The 19,409-nt window shown below is 57.9% G+C and overlaps 2 protein-coding genes across 3 annotated transcripts; both read left to right on the top strand.

Annotated features, from left to right (window-relative positions):
* Positions 1-4,451: 4,451 nt before the first annotated feature.
* On the top strand, positions 4,452-8,557 carry RPS14 (ribosomal protein S14). Its single transcript, XM_084268805.1, has 5 exons — positions 4,452-4,585; positions 6,535-6,685; positions 7,014-7,175; positions 7,658-7,734; positions 8,447-8,557. The coding sequence occupies exons 2-5, from the start codon at positions 6,537-6,539 to the stop codon at positions 8,512-8,514; spliced, it is 456 nt and encodes a 151-aa protein (XP_084124931.1). The 5' UTR covers positions 4,452-4,585; positions 6,535-6,536; the 3' UTR covers positions 8,515-8,557.
* Positions 8,558-14,387: 5,830 nt separating this feature from the next.
* Positions 14,388-18,893, top strand: CD74 (CD74 molecule). Of its 2 annotated transcripts, XM_084268794.1 has the most exons (9): positions 14,388-14,495; positions 15,829-16,004; positions 16,115-16,206; positions 16,310-16,363; positions 16,580-16,675; positions 16,916-17,006; positions 17,367-17,555; positions 17,892-17,963; positions 18,073-18,893. In XM_084268794.1, the coding sequence occupies exons 1-9, from the start codon at positions 14,425-14,427 to the stop codon at positions 18,078-18,080; spliced, it is 849 nt and encodes a 282-aa protein (XP_084124920.1). In that variant the 5' UTR covers positions 14,388-14,424; the 3' UTR covers positions 18,081-18,893. The 2 variants fall into 2 exon arrangements, with proteins under 2 accessions (XP_084124920.1, XP_084124921.1); XM_084268795.1 differs by lacking the exon at positions 17,892-17,963.
* The last annotated feature ends 516 nt before the right edge of the window (positions 18,894-19,409 follow it).

Genomic DNA, 19,409 nt, shown 5'->3' with positions numbered 1-19,409 from the left:
GCCCGGCCGGGCCCGCGCCGCTCCGCCAGGCCGCCACCGCCGCCCGCTCCGCTCCGCTGGACCCGGCCCCGCTCGGCGCGTCCCGCCCGCCGCCCCGGCCAGGCACCGCCCCGCCGCCCGGCGCGGCCCGGCCCCCCCGCCGCCCCCCGCCGGGGCCCGGCCCGGCGGCACCGCCCCCGGGGCCGCGCTGGGCTCCCTGCCCGGGCGGCGACACGGCCCCAACGCCGGGACTGGGGAGGGCGGGGTGGCGGCATCCCCGCACCCGGCGGGGTCGGCTCCCCCCCCCCCCCGGGACTGCCCTTCCACCCACCGCTCCGTTCATCCCCTGCCCAGCACAGCTCCCGGCTCCTCATCCCCCTTCGGGTCAGGGCATGGGGGATCACCGTGAGCTCCCAGGGGACAGCCCCTCCGATCCCGGGGTACAGCGATGGCCCAGCCCTGCTCCCGCTGCTGCACCCTGGGATGAGCGTGACGGGGTATCCCAAAGGGCATCCCAGGCAGCACACGTGGTGCAACTGGAGTGTCAGCCCGACGGATCCTACAAGGAATTTTTTAGCTCTCTCCCAGTGCCTGTGCACCCTTTGTGCCCGATTTTTTAAAGCCAGTCAAATCTGAGGTTGCTCCCACTCACCCACAGAACCCAGGCGTGATTTTGGGCCACCAGTTAGTTCATCACGTCATTTCAGGCTCACGGTACACATCTGAGTCACGGGCTGGCTGCCCTTAGACCTGCAAGCACACATAGAGAAAGAATTCCCTTCATTCTTCAAAAGGAGCCTGACACGGCTGAGCCGCAGCGCTCCTGCCCCTGCCCTCCCTTCCAGAGGTGGCCCGGGGCTTTGCTGGCATGTGGAAACATGCTCCAGTCTACCATTAGTGCCATAAAGAGCCATCTGGGTCCATCTCACCACCTCACTGCATGAGAAGGGATGCAGTGCATGAGGAAGACCCTGCCAGGTTTCATCTCCAGCCCATGAGGATGAGTTTGGTGTCCATCCTGCAGCAGAAGGTCTGATGGGTTTGGCACCCTGCTCTGGGAGAGCTTCCGACTTAACAGGAGGCAAGGAAGCAATTTCAATCAAATGGAGCAGGCAGATAAACAAACAAAAAGAAAAGAAGAAAGGAAATCATAGGGAAGGAGACACAAAGAATCGCAGACAAATTTTCAAAAGCACTCCAAAGCCTTCAGTGAAGTCAAAGGCTTCTTATCCTTAAACATTTCGCTTCCCTCAGAAGCCTTTTCTCTGAAGATCTCCCAGTATCTCGCCTAGACCAAAGTTACTTGAGAGCTCAGAAAACAAAAAGGGACAAACAGGAAGTTTTTCAACTGCAAACTCCCGGTAAAGGGTATTAAAGGGATTGTTTTTTTCAGCCTTAAGTGATTTGCAAACTCAGCCTGAAAACGTATCTGCACTGGGAAGAGCTTCCTGAGGCCATGCTAACCTCTGTCAGAGTTTGAGCAGAGGAGATTCATGCACAAGTCATCCAGCAAAAAGCCAGCAATGAGTAATCAAAGGCACGCACCAAACTCTGAGGACAATCTGCAGAATCCACAATCTCCAGCGGTAAAGTTTTCCACTGAATAATTACTGCTGAGGAAAAAAAAAAGAGGGGGATTTGTGGAATGCTTGCTCTGGCATTTGCTAATACAATTTTTAACAAAAAAAGAATGACCCACTCACTGGAAACAGAAGGCTGCTCAGAAAAGCCCTGGGATGTTTTAATACCAGCTCTACCATTTCAAACAAGGTATTTCCCTCCCCACCCCCCCATCTTCTTCTGCAAACACAAAGGAAACCGGTTCCTTTCCTGGACGCTGTGACTTACAGGCTCTTCTTCAGCACATCTGCCAGAGAGCAGCTGAGTGGCTTTCCTCCACGTTGTCTCCAATTTATTAATCAACACCGTCAGCTTCCTACTGAGTTACAGCCAAATTATGGTCCCCTTGAAGTCCATGGCAGCACTTCCCCCGGCTTCATTAGGACCAGAAACCAGCTCTTGAAGTCCCTGCCAATTCCTTAAGTGCTTTAACTTCAGCGCTGGAGATTTCTTTTTTTAATCTTCTTACACTTGTTTCTGACACATCGTTTTACATGTGTGCATGCACAAAGTGCCTTTCTGAAGCTAAAGACGGCCTTAAAAATGAACTGAAAGGCTTTTTCTTCCTTTTTTTTAACCTGTGAAAGGCTGCGTTCGGGGTGCTGTGTTTCTGTTTGCTGGGGTTTTTAGAGGACAGATGCCATTTGGAGCGGCTTGGACCTGTTCCCACCAGCCCTGCGACAGCCCCAACCACAGACCCTGCCTCTGTACCAGGCAGATGGTGAGGGTTGAGCTCTCCAGGGAAGAGTTTTGGCCTTTTCCAACTCCTGTCCCTGTTTCAAGGCCACCAGCAAGGCTCTGGTGGCTCGTGGGAATGAGCTGAAGCCACGGAAACAGCGACATCTGAGTACCAAAGATTCCTTCTTGCGGGAAGCCTGGAGCTGAGGGCTTCACATGTCAGGCCAGTCACTTCCCATTGACCCTGCTCAGTCAGTGCCAGTTTCCACCAGGGCCAAAGCCCAGGCAGGAGAGAAGGTCAAGAGCAGCGTTTCCATTTTCCTTGGCTCTCAGGCTCCCTTTTTGTTTAGTCACCGGCTGAGTTATGAAATCCGCCTGCAGCGTCACTCTGTCTGTGGGGTTTCCCATGGGCTGGAGAGGCTATTATCAAGGAGCAGCTGGAATGTTAATTACCCATTAAGGAACTAAATCTGGGGGATTTCTCAAACCAAATACACATCGCCTCTGACACTGACCCCACTGTGGCCTGAGAATCCTTCATGGCCGGGCTGGAGGATGCAGACCTTCCAGACTCTGTCCGGTTCATCTCTTCTTGCTCATCCCAGCCTGGGAAGGTCCTCAGCACTGTCCTTGGCATCTAGGACAGCCTGGTCAGGGCCCAGGAACATTTTGTAGGGCTGGCAGTTCCCTTGCAGGCACATCACGACTGGGGCAATGCAAAGAGCCAATGAAGTATTTGTCCCAGGGAGTGGAGAAAGCCCCATTGCTCACAGAGCCTGGAGGGACTGGGAACAGCCTGCCTCCTAACTAGTAAGGGCAGCATTGGATTTTGAACCACTGGGTCATTTGTTTGCTTTTGGGTGTTGGTTTGGGTTTTTGTTAAGAAGCTCATCTGGTAATTTCAGCCTGTTCTGCTGTGTTTTCTTGCTCTGGCTTGCAATTAATCCAGGGGAATACCTGTAGACCTGTAGCTTCATGGAAGAACATCACAGCCTGCCCTGTACGCATAGCTCCTTCAGGAGAAACCTACCCTGCCTGGCTCAGGCTGCCTGCACACCCTTCACTGTCCCTGCAGCTCCTTCTTGGGTCACCCACGGTCACCACGGCACACAGGGGCTGATGCGGGCTGACCTCTGTAGCACTCACACACCTTTCCTTCCCAGTAGCCTCACTGGAGCCTCGGCTGGAATTACAGCAGTCCTGCTGATGTGTGTTTTGAAAGCCTCTCCTTCAATATTTAAACAGGAAGATCCCTGATGCAGCTGAGAACTGCTGATGCAGGGAGAAGCGGGCAAGGGTGACCCACAGGGTCAAGATGGGCATTACAGTGACACCCAGGAGCACAGAGAGCTTTCCTGGGGGAGAAACCCAGCAGAGGGGAGCAGGAGCCTTACAGACCAAACCTCCTTAATGTCAGCCGAGAGGTCTGGAGCCTGGAGGGCCCTGGGATGCTTGCCCAGGGAAAGGAAAAGATACCCTGAAAGGTGTGAGCCTCACTGGACACCTGGATGCTCCCCTAAAACACACATCTTGGAGCCAGAAAATGTCCACTCACTGGACTTTCTTCAGTAGAACTTTGCAAATGTAGATTCTGCTTGCCGTGGCAGTGGCACAGATGTCCCCAGCTAAGGGCTGCAGGAGGCAGTCAGTCCCTCCGCCACCGCTCACAGCTGCCGAGCCCACGCTGCTCACATCAGGAGCCTGACCTCCCAGCAGAGAACAACGTGTCCTAAAAGATCCCTCCGGCCAGCTCTTTAAACCTCTCCAGGCTTCAACACACTCCAGCCCCTGCACCCTCCCTGTACAGATACACCTCCTCACAGCCCGGGCTCCCGCCTGAGCTGCCCGGGCTCCCGCCCAGGGAGCAGCCTGTGCCCCAGCTTGGCTCTAGCGCGGCCCGGGCCGCGGCCGCACGCCGGGGGAAGCAGGCCGCACGCTGCCATCGCGCCGGTTCTCCTCCAGCTGCTTTGTAAACCGCTTCGCTCCCGCAGCCCCGGCCGGCAGCGCCCGCCGCCATCTTGGGGAGGGACACCGGGACGCGCGGCGCCGCCGCCATCTTTGGGGGGACCCGGCGGAGAGGCAGCCGCGCCAGCCTAGGAACTGGGCCCGGCTTGGCCTCGGGGGCGCCGTTACGGCTTCGCGGCGGGGCCGGGGTGAGAGCAGAGCCCCGCGCCCGCGATCGGGGCAACGCCACTTCCCCGGCCGCGCTCAGCCGCCTCCCGCTATCCCTTCCGGGTGAGCGGCGGTGACCTCCGCCCCCTGACCCCGCCGCTTCCTTTCCACGGCGGCCCTCGGAGAAGACGCGGAGGTGAGCGCGGGGCTGGGGTGCATCCGGCGCCATCCGCTCGCCCGCGGCTCGCTGTGGGCTCCCCGCCTGTCTCCTGGGGCTCCCTGGGTCACCGTGCCCGGCGCGGCCGGAGGAGCGGGGCGCTAAGGCCGCGGGCGAGCCGGGGGCTGGAGTAGCTGCGCGCTCGGGGGAGGGCCGGCGCTCCCGGCTGGGGTGGAGGGCGGCCGGGCCTGGCCGGATGGAGGGCTGGGGATGTCGGGCCGCGGGGCAGGGCCGCGGCTCGGTCCTCGGTCGGGACTGCGGGCCGGGCCGGTGCCGGCCGTGTGAGCCCGAGGAGCCCGCGGGGGCCTGAGCAGCCGGGGCGGCTTCAGGTGGGCGCCGAGGGGCAGCGGGCGCGTTGTTTTGGGTTTTGTATCGGCGCTCGTTCTCTGCCTTGGGCGGGTATCGCTGGGCTTCGCGGGCCCCAGCTGGGCCGGTAGCGTCCGTGGAGCCGCCAGTCGGGAAGGGGACGGATGGGCCGCGGGCATGGCGGGCGTGAGGAGCGGCTGGGGCTGGGTGTTCCTCTGTGGAGAGGGGGCCGCCGGGCTGTGGCAGTGGGTGGAAGTAGGTCATGCCTGGGTTAATTCCCATAACTAAGTTGTTTTTCTTGTGCAAAGTGCCGCTGGTGTTTGGCAGGAGAGTGCTGTAGGGAGCTGCCTTGCTGTGCTCCATCAGCAGACACACAGGATCCCCAGCTGTCTGACCAAGTGCTGCTGAGTGCCTGCCACTTTCCACAGCTGGGTGTAAGCTTCAGAGGACAAAAGCTTACTGGGCCAGTCCCAGTTAGGACACCAGTAATATCTAAAAACCCAGGCTAGTACTTGGGAACTGAATTAAACTTCTCAGAGTTCTGTGACAGTACCCGGGTCTTCCATAACTGGCTGGGTATTGTGTTTCCATAAAAGGCACTTAAATGATCAGGAGGAAGTTCTCAGGGTTTCTGGCAAAGAATCAAGCAAAGGGGCTCCTGTCCTCTGCTGCAGTGGTGCCTGGGGATGCTGGCTGCCATGAAGCACAGCTTGGGTAGCTCCTGCTGTGGAGTGCAGCTGGAGAATGAATGCTGCATAATAATACTGGATAGACTGATAGCTCAAAAACCAATGTAGCCTTACAATAAGGAGAATAGAAAGTATTTGTGTGTTTTGGATGTTAGAGGAGTATGGCTATAGCTGTTTGAGCTGTTTTGCTAGAGTAGCTACAAAATTTACCATTAACAGTGGAGCAGCCTTGAAGATAAAGTGAAGGTGTGGAAGTAATAATTAATGAGACCAACAACCAATTAAGAGTATATCTTTTCAGCTAAAAGGGGTTCCTAACTAGTTTGTGCAGGAATGTGTTTTTGAGACCATGGAGAAAACCATGAAGAGCAGGCACAGAAGGAAAAGGTAAAGGTTCACTGAGAGGAAGGCATTCAGCCTTCATCCCTGAAGACCACCAGGAGACCCCCTGAGTGTCACTGAGCATGCTCTGTCTGGGAGGAGTTAGTGTAAATGACTTCCTGGAAAAAATTGGCACAACCCTGCCTTTTCTTAGAAATTACAATGAATACCTACAGTGAATCTGTCTAAACAGGAGAGATTTTACTTTAAATGGTGTGCACAATAGGAGTGATGCCCTGTGTGCCCAGTGCTGCAACAAAGAGTACTTACTTAATAGTCACCAAGGCTAGTGAGTTTTGATTCTGGCTTTTCAAGTCTTCAGGACCCTGATAAACAGTTGTGAGTGGCAGAGCATCTGTCAGCATGCAGCAAGCTGGTACTGTTGGGGGCTTCAAGAAGCTGAGTTCTACCCCAAAATCACTACCTGTATTTTACTGTTGGTAACCCAGTTATGTGGCTTGGTAAAAGGTTGCAGCAGTAGAGAACTTCATTAAATCAAAGAGAATGTTGAGAAAACCACCTTTGCTCATACTTCCCTCTCTTTTTGTTCAGAAATGGCACCTCGTAAGGGCAAGGAGAAGAAGGAAGAACAGGTCATCAGCTTGGGACCTCAGGTTGCTGAAGGGGAAAATGTGTTTGGTGTCTGCCACATCTTTGCTTCCTTCAATGACACTTTTGTCCACGTGACTGATCTCTCTGGCAAGTAAGTACTGAACACTGGTCACTTGGCTGCAGTACCTGGCTTATTGGGTTTTGAAACCACAAATCAGGTTTGGCCAGAGGCTTCAGCAAAGATTTTGAGCATCAACTGAACTGTATCAGGTGATGTGCGTATGTGAATGTAAATGGGGTGGTTTGGTGTGCTCCTCTGTGGTGAGTATTGTGTTCAGGGTACTGGGTTGGCATCTTACTGATACAGTGAAAAATAACATTAAAGAAAGGAAAGGTTCTGTCTGTACCCAGGGGCTGGTTCGTGGGGAGGGGAGAGGAGAGTAAGGGCACTGTTGAAATGCCATCGTTCCCCTTCGCAGGGAAACCATCTGCCGTGTGACGGGTGGCATGAAGGTGAAGGCTGACCGAGACGAGTCCTCGCCCTACGCGGCGATGCTGGCGGCGCAGGATGTCGCCCAGAGGTGCAAGGAGCTGGGCATCACTGCCCTGCACATCAAGCTCCGTGCCACCGGCGGCAATAGGTACGTTGGAGAGGCCGGGCCCAGCATTCCCAGAGGATGGGTCTGGTCTGTGAACTGTGCCATACGGCCCCACATCCCTTCTTTGTGCTGCCTCCTTGGTGCATCTGCTGATGAACTTGCCTTTAAGCTCGGCCCAAAGGGTGCCTGTCACTAGTGAGTGACTAGTGTCATGTCTCGCTGAGCTGCTGGAGCTCCCCCAGAATGGGTGTCTTGGCTGGAGCTGGGTGTGCTCCTACTTACCCAGTAGTGGAGGGGGAGATGCTGTCAGCATGGAGATGTCTTACCTTGGAATGACAGGGCAGCACATCTCTGGTGGCTGATGCGTGTGAATGGCTCAGCTCTGGGGACAGGAGGTGGGCAGGCTCTGGTACCCAGATGTTTTGGGGTGGGGAAAACGTCACTTTAACATTGCCGCTTGTTTGTGAACTGTGTTCAACTTGTGAGCTCTCTAAGGGGTGATGGGCTCTGGTTCTCTCCTCCAGGACCAAGACTCCAGGACCTGGTGCCCAGTCAGCCCTGAGAGCTCTGGCCCGCTCTGGAATGAAGATCGGCCGCATCGGTGAGTGATGGGGAAAGCGACAGCTGGGCACCGTGTCACAGTGCACCAGCGCACAGCCTGGCTGCGTTAAACACAACTCACACCAGCGCAGCAGCTCGGGGTGGGGTTACATAGGGGAGGGAGCAGGGGAGGGAGCTTTGCTGGCCTGTGAGGTTTGCCTCAGGGTGTCCTGTGTCCTGCATCCTGCCTGTCCTGTCACACGGCGACTCAGCTGCTTCAGCTGCCGGCTGACCAGGAGGTGGCGTGAACAGGCTTCAGAAACCGGCTGGCTGTTTGAGAGAGAAACCCAACTGCACCGCAGGATGCTGACACTCCTCTGATGTAACAGTGTTTGCTGGAGCCGTTCTGTCCCCTAAAAACATTGTGCTGGTCTCGCTTTAAGGCCGTGACTTAAGTTCCTCCAGCTGTATGAGGGGGAGCCCACAGCATTGTAGGGGAGTCACAAGAAGTGGTGATGGTGGCTGTGCTGAAAGTTCAATCAAGCACCCTCTGTTTCTTTGGAAAGGCACTGGCTGTCCTGTCTCAGGGGGGTTTCTGCTGCTTAAGCAGAAACTCTGCGAGTTCACAACACCTCACTCCCATAGAACATTTGCTTTGCCAGTGTGGGGATCCTGTGGTGCAGCTGTGGGACATCGGGGTGCCAGCTGGGGTCGGGTGGCTGTGTTTCTTGGGGTACCTCGGGGAAGTCACGGTGTGTTTTCTCTCCCCACAGAGGACGTCACCCCCATCCCATCTGACAGCACTCGCAGGAAGGGCGGTCGCCGCGGACGTCGTCTGTGAACAATGCTGCACCTTTGGTTATTAAAGCTCATTTTAAACCTCTGCTCTGTGTTTCCTTAGCCAGGTGTGCTCACAGTTGAGTGGCTTCAGTTTGATTCCATCCACGAGTGGCCCATACTCTGAAGCTGGGCTTTGCTTTGGGTGGGCAGTAGCACTGCTGTGGCCAAGGTGCTTTGCAGTACACACTAGGAAAGCTAAAAGCTATCACAGCTCCCTCAGCTGCTGCTTCAGATGCTTCCAGAGGTATTTAAGGAAAGGGACTCCTCATTTTAGTCACAGAGTGTGCTGCTACAACCTGGAATGAATGCCTGTTTCCACCATTGCCAATGCTCTCTGTCACTAGATCTTTCTGCTTTGGAGTAGCTCCTGTTTTTGTCGCTTCCTCACCTGGAGCAGGATTTTAGACCCACAGGGATATTTGTGGGTGTACAATATTTGGGCAGCACAGTTTGATTGACGGGTTGTGTACGCTCCTGGTGTCGAGGTTCTTCATCCTTTAGTTAAAATAGCCTGAGAGGTGAAGTTGTCAGAGTTCCTCCTGTGAAACACTGCTCAGAGCCCTCGCACAGTGCGGTGCCTGTTGTGACGCAGGCCGGTGGTGTGCTGTGCTGTGTGCTTCTCCTCTGTGGCAGTCATGTCCTGTTAGTGGGACTCTTGGTGACGAGCTCATAGAGCTGCTTAAATGTTTCTCCAGGAATACTTGTGATCAGTTTTAAGTGATGGTTATTAGAGTTGGTTGATAAACCTTCGGTTGTATGGCAAATAGGAGTAGTCTTACACCCGGTGGTAAGTGACAGGCAGTGGGGCCAGCAGCATTGTGGTGTCCTGGGACCAGGGCCTCCCGCCTTGAGAGCTGTTCTGCTTTCCTGTGGACTGTTCCCCAACCATTGGTGGGGGATTCCTGCCCGCTGCTGAGCCTCCCTCCCCTTGCAGCAGAGATCCCTTAGGGAACAAGACTGCTTTGAGGGTGTAGAGCACCTCGGTGGTGGAGGTGATGGTGCTCCACCCTCAAGGCAGTCTCTGTTCTGGTGGAGTTCCCTCAGCTGGGTTGGATCCACGCTGTCGTGCTCTTGTCTAGCTCGATCTTCAATCCTCCAGCGCTCTTGCGTAGCGAAAGGGCCCGAGTCTCGCAGCCCAGGAAGCCAGGCTGGCTGAACTGAAGCCCCCATGCTTCCTAGCAAAAACTACGTGGATGGTTGTGGTTTCAAAATGAGTCACGATCTCTTGGAGGAGTCCCTGCTGTGGAGAAGAAAGCTGGGCTTGTGAGCAAGCTTAACTGCTGCTGGTTTTTTCTGCAAACTGTTGTTTAATGCGTGACTTCCCCTTTCTGTGGAAAGAAAATCTCTGCCTGGACAGATGTTCCTAAGCCAGCATTTCCCTTGGCACAGCCACGGTGTTTTATTTGCAATTTTATATGTGGCCATGGAAAACTTTCCCTGTCGAAGTGTGGTATTTGCTGTTCAAATCGCTGCTTTCCTGTACTCAGAGTGTCCTTTGAAGTCTGTGTGGAGAGGGTGCTGAAAGCATGAACCAGGCCCTGGCTCAGCCAAGGTGCAGCTGGGGGAGGCAGAGCTGTGGTGTGTCATCAGCAGCTCTAGCCCAGGATTTCTTTAATCACTGATGCAGTGAAGCCAGGTGCTCTTCTGGGTGTTACTTTGTCCCAAGCGATGCCCGTGTGGCTTCTCCGTGGGGTCGGTGTGGGGAAAGCTGTGCTGGAAGAGGCCCTGTGCCCTTTTCTTGCTTAAAGGGGCTTGGAAGACAGATGGGGACAGACTCTTCACCAGGGCCTGTAGCCACAGGACAAGGGGAAATGGCTTTAAATTAAAAGGAGATCAGACTTGATAGAAGGACAAAAGGTTCTGTGCTGAGGGTGGTGAGGCGCTGGAGTGGGTTGCTTGGAGAGGCAGTAGATGCCCCATACATGGAAACATTCAAGGCCAGGTTGGATGGGGCTCTGAGCAGTCTGGTCTAGATAAATATGCCCCTGCTTGTGGCAGCATGGTCAGACTAGGTGACCTTTAAAGGTCCCTTCCACCCCAAACCATTCTGTCACAAAATACCTTTGCAGCAGTGCAAAGCCAGCCCCACGGTGTCTCTGGGTGCAGTTCACCGTGTTTCCTGCTTGGTTCTAGCTGCTTTCTGATGCCCACAGCAACAGAGCGTGGCTGCTGGCACAGCTTGGCCCTGTTTTCAGGCCCGGCCCGGGAGAGGGAGGGTGTCTGCTGGGTGCTGCTCCCAGGGCACAGGGGTGGAAGTGGCTTTGCCTTGGGTTCCCCCGTGCAGCTGGGCTGCGGGTGAGCCTCATGGGGCATCGCTTGGCTCTGGGCAGGAGGTGGCTGAAGCACCAGCTGGGACCTTCATGTCTGGCCAGGAGCTGAGACCACACCTGGAACACTGTGTCCAGTTCTGGGCCCCTCAGCTCAAGAAGGACACAGAACTCCTTGAAAGAGCCCAGTGTAGGGACACCAAAGTGAGTGAAGGCAGTGGAACACCTTCCTCATGAGTAGAGGCTGAGGGAGCTGGGCCTCTTCAGCTTAGAGAAGAGGAAACTGAGGGGTGATGTTATTAATGTTTGTAAATATCTAAAGAGTCAGGAGAAGGGAGCCAGGCTCTTCTCAGGGATGCCAGCGATAGGACAAGGGGCAGCGGGTGCAGCTGGAGCAGAGGAAGTTCCATGTGAATGTAAGGAGGAACTTTTTCCCTGTGAGGGTGACAGAGCCCTGGGACAGGCTGCCCAGAGATGCTGTGGAGTCTCCTTCTCTGGAGACATTCAAACCCACCTGGATGTGTTCCTGTGTGATTTAGTCTGGGTGATCCTGCTCTGGCAGGGGGTTGGACTAGATGGATCTTTTGAGGTTCCTTCCAACCCCTAATGTTCTGTGATCCCAGACCTACTGCCCTCCTCCAGGGAGTATTTCTGGGGTTGCACAGGCACCAGGAGCTCTGCCAGGTGCAGGAAGGGGTATTTTCTGTATTAGCCCATAATTCTTGGAAGCAGGAGCTCTGCAGGGTGCATGGGGCTGCTTGGGAAGAGACTTCCCTGGGCTTGCTGCACGTTAGTATCACAGAACTGTAGGGGTTGGAAGGGACCTCCAGAGATCAAGTCCAACCCCCCTGCCAGAGCAGGTTCCTTAGGACAAGAAGAGCAAGAACTCCTTTTATTTCTTAACTGACCTGGCAGCTTTAAGAGCTTCCTGTGTCGGTGTGAATCCCCCAGCCAGAAACAGCGAATGAGGAAGAGAAACTCAGAGGGAACTGGCTGGCTGACATCTATCCTGGGGCTGTCTGCAGGGAAAAGCTCCCCTGGCTGAGCTGTGGGTGGGTTTCGTGGCTCCTGTCCTTGGCTTTTCCTGGGACCCGCCCTGTGCTGCCAAGGGTGTCTGATGGGCGCTGGGGAGTGTGGGTTTGTTCACCCAGGCCAGTCTCTGCAGGATCTGAGGGCTGTGAGGCAGCTGGGCTGGTAACAAATGGGTTCATGTGAATGCCCCGGGGTTATTTCCACCTCCCTGCTTCCAATAATCACTCTGTACCCTTAGGTCAATTCCCCCCGGGGATCAGGCAGGTCCTGATCATGCTCCTTGCCCTGGATGGCTTCTTTTTCCCCCAAAACACAACTCCTTTCCCACCCTTGTGTAATGGTGTGAGCCATGTTGTTCCTGAAACCTGGTGGGTGACAGCGTGGGGCTGATCCTGCACTGGGTCCTGAGGCTGGGGAAGGAAGGGAGGTGAGGTGGGAGGAATGCTGCTCTGTAGCAGGTTCTGCATCTTCCCAGGAAATCCAGTTTACAGGCTCCAAAACGCTTTGGATGCCACAGCCCTGTGCAGAAAGGGGTGTGTGTGTGGGGGGGAAGTACCCATGAAGTTAGATGTAAGGGAAAAAATCTTCCCTGTGAGGGGGGGAGGCCCTGGCACAGGGTGCCCAGAGAAGCTGGGACTGCCCCTGATCCCTGACAGGATGCAAGGCCAGGCTGGATGAAGCTTTGGGCACCCTGGGCTGGTGAGGGGGGGTGGCTCTGCCCATGGCAGGAGGGTTGGACTGGGCGACTCTGAGGTCCCTTCCCACCCAAACCAGTCTAAATGGAAATGTCTGTGTGCGGAGTGAGGGCTGACTGGGTGCTGACAGCCCCTCGCTGGGCTGGGGGGGCTGGGGGCTCAGCCAGCCCGTGGGGGGGAAGCTGGGCTTTCCCCCACCCCAACCCCTCTGTTCAGTGACTGTGTTTGTGGTTTGCAGCCAGCCCCAGCTCCATGGATTTGCAGGGGGGGGTTTGCTCTTGAGTTCCTGTTCGGATTTTCCTTAGTTCCCCTTAGGGCTGAGGCTGGTGAGGGGGCAGGTCTGCACCGTGTCCTTGGGGCTGGGGGCCAAGCATGAGAAAAACCCATGTCCCCCAAACCTCCCCAGTGCCTGCCAAGGACAGAGCCCAAAAATTAGGGAAGGGGATTATGTACTTTTTTATTTCTTTCCTATTTTCTCTTAGGTTTTAACCCCCTCTCAGACGGTTTCTAAATGCAGCAACACCTAAAGAGCAGCAGATAAGTTATTTGTCTTCAAAAATAGGAGGAACACAGGTCAGGACAGGAGCTGGGGACCTGAGTGGCCTGGGATGAGGCTGATGGACACCCTGGGCAGGGGTCTGTGTGCCCCTGGGTGCCCCATGGCTTTTCCTTAGCTCCCCTTAGGGAACTGGCATAAACCTGGGAACAGGACAGGGCTCCACACCCCTTCCCCTGCCTGGGGGCTGCCCTTTCCCACCTGGGAAGCCAGGGCATCATCCCACCAGCTCCTGCTCTTCCAGGAACAGTATCTGCTGAGAGACCTTGCCCTGCTCCTTGGAACTGGTTTGGATTGTTTCTCATCCCTGCTCTCCCCAGGGGGTGGCCATGCCAGCAGGATGACTCTGGGACTGGTCCTGGGAAGGAATGGAATCGCTGGAGAAACCAGCCCTGAGCTTTGCTGCTTTCTGGCCCTGGCTCTGTGTGTGGGGAGCTCTGCCTGGTGACTGGTGACGCTCGGGCACATGGCTTTTGATTTCACTTTTGGCTGAACCTCGTTGCGCTGGGTCCTGATGCTGGAGCTGGCTTGGGGCCAGGCAAGGCCAAGCCCCACGGCCCAGCACTGCCCTGGGGAACGTGGTACACCCTAAAAATCAGCGTCATGGGAGCTCTTGGGTGGCTGCTCTCAGCTGTGTAGCACTGGGCATGTTGGGGACCCACCTTGGGGGCTGCTTCTCCTCCCCTAGGTTTGGGGGTTCAGCCTCCTGAAGCTGACCCAGGCAGGGTGAGGGGTTGCTGTAAGAGGGAGGGGGCCTTGAAACACTTGGTGGCTCTTTAGTTGTTACCCCCTTGGCTCAGGAGGTGGTGTCCAAGCACCCACACCCAGGGTGGGAGCAAGGGGGGGTCAAGGGTGACCCTCAGAGTGAGGTTTGGGCAAAGCATGGCTTTTCCCTGGCAATGAAGGTGAGTGAGGAAGGGTGTACCCCATAGACCAGCCCCCGTGGAAGGTCTTTCTCAGCCTTGGGTGTGGGGAACCCTCCCTGTGGCATCCCAGCTCTGCATCCCATCCCCTACCCCATGTCCCATTTCTTGCCCCCTACCCACCCAGGATACCAGACCCCCGAGGCTCATGGCACCGTGTGTGATGCAGTTGTGACCCACCCATGGCAGTGTGGGGGGAGTGACACCCCACGAAGCAGCTGTGGTGCCCACGGCCAGACCCAACATCATTTCTGGACCAGAGACCTGCCGAGCAGAGCTCTGCCTGGCAACAAGTGATGAAGGAGCCGGCAGCCAATGGGGTATTTTTTTAGGCCCCCCCCCCCCGAGGGTGGTGGGGCAGGGTGGGGACCCAGGGGGGGTATTTCCATCCGCGGCACTCGGGGTGCTCACTGCTATCGGGGTGCTGACAGCGAAGCCATGGCCGACGAGCAGCGGGACCTCATCTCCGACCGCGGCAGCCGCGTGCTCAACGTCAGGGACACCCAGAGGTGCTGCTGGGGACATGGGGGACATGGGGGACATGGGGGTGTGGGGTCAAGGGGGCACGGGACGGCAAAGCGGGCACGATGGGCATGGGGGGTGGAGGGGGCATGGCGTGGCTGTGGGGTGGAAGGGGATCCAGTTGGGTAAGGGGACACGAAGGGGTGATGGGGCAGAAGTTGGGGCTTGTGCTGTAGCTCTGGGGCACTCTGGAGCCAAGGGGGCCATGGCGTGGCCATGGGGTGGAAGGGGTCAGAGCAAGGCTGTGGGGCAGGTGGGGGCGTGGGGTGGTTATGGGGCTGTGGGGGGTGGTCTCTGCATCTCTGGGGCAGCCGGGGCCATGGCGGGGCGGTGTGGCCGTGGGGGGACAGGAGCACAGCGTGGCTGTGGGGCAGGTGGGCTGGTGACGTGGCTGTGGGGTGTGCAGGGGGTGGCTGTGGGGCGGGAGAGGGCACAGTGCGGTCTCAGAGCCCAGCCAGCTTTGTGGGGACACCCTCCATGTCCCAACAAACCCCCATACCCCAAAGCCCTTGGGCCCCCCCCAACACTTCCAACCAATCAGGAGCCAGGGAGCTCTGACGTCATCAGTCGCCGGGCAGACATCCCCGGAGCGAGCCCGGCTCCGGACTCAGCCGGCAGCGCCCAGGGCTGCCCGTCCCGGGGAGCAGCGGAGCCCCCCACCAGTGCCCCCTTCACCCCGGGGGGGCAGGATCCGGCCCGGGGAGGCCTCGGCAGCAGGGCTGGTGCCCAGGGGGTGCTCGGCTTTGCCTTCCCTTGGCACTCAGGGGCTGTGCCCCCCCCCCACCCCCCCCGGCCCAGCCTCTGCGGGGCTGCCCCGCACCTCTGCTTTTTGGCACAACACTGTGAAAACACAGTGCAGTCCGGCACCCTGTGAGCTGTGTCCTCTGCACCCCGCTCCTCCCCACCACCCCCCGCAGCCGATGAGGCTTCAGGCGACTTCATCGTCCCCCAAAAGGCGATGCCCAGAGCAACGCTGTGCCCCAAAACGCCCTGGCAGCCCCCCCTGTGCCCACATGGTCCCCAGATAACCACCCACACACCCCCCTCGCCGCCCGCTTCCCCCCCCTCCTCGCCCCCGCAGTGGGTTTCGGTTCCCCCAGTGACGGAGGAGGGACCTTCACACCGAGATTTCACTTCTGCACCCTGTGACGGGGCCATTTGCATTTGTTTGGCTGCAACCCCCCCGTCCCCCCCTCCCCGGGATGGGGTGTTTGGGGCGATGCAGGCTGCAGGAGGGCAATTCGGGGAGCAGCCGTGACAGGGTAGGGGCCCATCTCCTGCTGCCAGGCTGGGGCTGAGCTCCTTCTCCATGTCCCGCAGGTCTGGGCTGGGCCGCAAGGCCGCCCTCTCCACCCTGTCCATCCTGGTGGCCCTGCTGATCGCCGGCCAGGCTGTCACCATCTACTTCGTCTACCAGCAGAATGGGCAGATCAGCAAGCTGACCAAGACCTCCCAGACCCTGCAGCTGGAGGCACTGCAGAGGAAGCTGCCCGCCAGTCAGTACCCCCACGGGCACCAGTGTGGTGCTGGCGTGGCTGGGAGGAGGGGACGGGTCACCTCCGGACCACCCAACATGGTGTCATTCACGATGCTCCTTCCTCTGCAGGTGCCAAGTCGGTGAGCAAGACGAAGATGACGATGATGAGCATGCCCCTGGCCATGAAGGTCCTGCCTCTCGACACCTCTGCAAGCAGCGTGGTAAGAGACACCCACCCCAGCTTGGCCCTGCCTGCTGCCCTCGGGGTCTGCTGCCAGCTGCCAGCCCTGGCACTCATCCTGCCCCTCTGCCCTTTCTCTCCAGGACACGGCCCCTGTTAGCAACAGGACTGAGGACCAAGTGAAGCACCTGCTGCTGGTAAGGGTCCCTGCTCCACCACTGACCCCATAGCTGTGACCCTCTGCCTCCAGCTTTAAGCTGGATCTTGGCTGGGTCTGGGGTCCCTTGGGGTGCTCAGAGCTGCTGGGATCTCCTGGCTTCCTGCAATGTCCCTCTTGCTGATATAAGCATAGCTTCAACAACCCCTCCCCCCATTTTTCCTTGCCCTACCTCACCATGGTGGTCACTCTGCAGCAAGGAGACCCCAAGAAGACGTTCCCGGAGCTGAAGGACAACCTGATGGACAACCTGAAGAACCTGAAGAACACCATGAGTGATGGAGACTGGAAGGTCAGTGCTTGCTGACCACCTCCTCTTCCCCTTTGGGAGCACCCTGCTTTGTGGAGGGACCAGGTTGTCCCCACCTGGAAAAGCAAAGCCCTGCTTGGGCCAGGCTTGGGTTACTCCAGTCCCAAGGAGGGTGGTGAAGCTCACGCCCTTCCCTGGCCCAAGCTGGAGCTTGCAGCTTGGCTCCCCCATGGTGCACCCTCCCCCCAATGCTGGTTAACATGCTGCTGCTCCTCGTTACAGTCCTTTGAATCCTGGATGCAGAAGTGGCTGCTGTTCGAAATGGCCAAGAACCCCAAGCAGGGGACACACAAGGCGATCCCGGTGGTGAAAGGTATCAGGGATGGGGGCTGCTGAGCTGGGGAAGGGAGAGACCAGCCACCCCCCGGGGAGGTGCCACCACGGGGCTTCCCAAAGGCGTGAAGGGACCACCCCTCCATCCCCTGACCCCTCCTCACTTCACGGGGAGCCCAGGACCAGTAGCCTTTCAGACTTGCATTTGCTGGGCATCTGGGAGGACCCAATGCCTGAGGAGCTGGAACAGCCCCCCCAGGCTCAGCCCTGGGCTCAGCCCCGTCACCTTTTCCATTTAATTTAACTGCTGCTGGGTAAGAAGCTCCAGCTGAGGCAGCAGAAGAGCCATGGAGGGGGGGGCTCACAGTGTCTCCCCCCTTTCTTTGTGTTATTGCCCCAGTGCAGACTAAGTGCCAGGCAGAGGCCAAGTCTGAGGGTGTCCGGCCGGGCCGCTTCCGCCCGCAGTGCGATGAGAACGGCGACTACCTGCCCAAGCAGTGCAATGCCTCCACGGGCTACTGCTGGTGCTCCTACAAAAATGGCACCAAGATTGAGGGCACGGCCACCCGGGAAAAGCTGGACTGCCCTGGTAGGTCACGAGGGAGGGAATGAGCAGCGTGTATGGATGCTGCCCCCCCACCCCCACCCCAACCTCCTCCTTCCCTCCAGTTTTGCTTGTGATTAGGGAAGAGGAGAGCAGGGTCCCTCGCCCCTCTTTAGTGCCAGCATGTCAGGGGACCCCAAAAAGCTCATGGCCACAGCATTCCCTGGGAGCCACAGCGATGGGGGGACACAGGCAGGGTTCCTGGGAGCCCTTCTTGCCTCCAGGCTCAGTGGGTGGGTGCAGGCTCTCCCCTTTGGGAGGGGGGGCAGCAATGGGGCAGCCCCCGGGGGCCAGCACCCACCTCCTGCCCTCCCTCTGCAGCTGCCACCGCCACGGAGCCGGAGGACATGGTCTTCTCCGGGGTGGATGTGCTCAAGCTGGGTGCAGAGAAAGGTGAGAGGCTGAAGGGGGGGTAAAGGCCCCCGGGGGCAGCAGGGGGGTGGTGATGGAGACACGGGCCTGGAGCCATCTCACCGCCTCCCTTCTCTCTTCCCCGCAACAGCCCATTAGAAGAGGACGCCAGGGGACGCCCATCGCCTCTTCAGCATCCCAGCTCCGTGCTTTATCCCCCCTCCCCGCTCTATTCCCTTCCTGCACGTACCCCGCTTTCCCGAGATGATTAACACCAGCCAGCCCTGCACATCCTGCCCCCTGAGGCATCACTGTCCCGTCCCGTCCCCGCCCCCCCCCCAATCCCATCCCCTACCACAGGGCAGCCCTGCATATCTTGCCCCCTGAGGCATCACTGTGCCACACCCCCCCCCCCCCCAACCTCATCCCCTGCCACAGGCCAGCCCCCTGCACATCCTGCCCCCTGAGGCATCAGTGCCCCCCCCAACCCCATCCCCTGCCACCAGGGCTCCGGATGGGACACCCATGCCACCGGGAGGGGGACAAAGTGTCCCCTCCATGGGGGGGGGGGGGCAAGCAAGCAGGGAATTTACTCCCACACTGCCCCAGCCATTGTGTTCCCCTCTGCTCCTCACCACCTTGCAGCCTCAGGGCAGGCGTGGGGCTCCCCCCTGCCCAAGAGCAGCCACTAATACCTTCTTACACTGCACAAACATTAAAAGCAGCAAAACCACCTCCACCAGCTTCTTCACTGACCCCCTGGGTTGAAGCCCAGTGCGATGGCAGAGCAGAGCAGACCTTCCCTGGTGTGGCTTTTTGGTTTTGTAGAGGTAGATGCTCAACTTCAGGCTGGAGAAGAGGCACGGCCGTGGGTCACAGCGGGCAGAGGAGCTGACCCAGGCCTTGGGGGCTTCTAGTCCTGAATAATGAATTCACAAGCTAATTTTTTCCAATAAACTTTTGATTAAGAAAGCTTGGTAAGCAAAGTCCGGCAGGGCAGTGCTTCCTGCTGCCCAAGGTTAGAAATAAATCAATCTTAAGGAGGGGACGGGGGGGAAGGGAAGTATAAATCTCTGCAGCCCCTCGGGCAGCTGTGCCCTCACCCAGCCTGGCACACGATTCCATGCTGCATTCCTGGCCTGGCTCTTGTTCAATCTGCCCTGCACCCTGGGAGCCTGAAATCACCTTTGGGTGGGGGGAGAGAACAGCCCCCTGGCCCACAGGCATCTCCCTCCTGTGCCTGGGCTGTACAGGTGGGGGGCAGATGGTGGGTGGGGGGGCAGGGGAAGGCCAGGGTTGCACAGCAGCCACACAGCCCTGGATGGAGCAGCACAGCGGGATCGGTCCCTTTCCCAATGACCTCCCCAAACCCCAAGGCTGGGAGAGCAGCCAGGGGGGCTGGGAGCAACCTGGTACAAGGCAGGAGGCAGCAGGTGATGCCCCAACCTGGCCCAAGGCAACGTTTCAGTAATTAAGTTAATACAAACA

This window comes from Gallinula chloropus (genome assembly GCF_964237585.1).
Source record: "Gallinula chloropus genome assembly, chromosome: 10".
NCBI classification, from domain to species: domain Eukaryota; kingdom Metazoa; phylum Chordata; class Aves; order Gruiformes; family Rallidae; genus Gallinula; species Gallinula chloropus.
The sequence above is the reverse complement of the archived record's forward strand: the minus strand, read 5'-3'. Positions and strand labels throughout refer to the sequence as shown.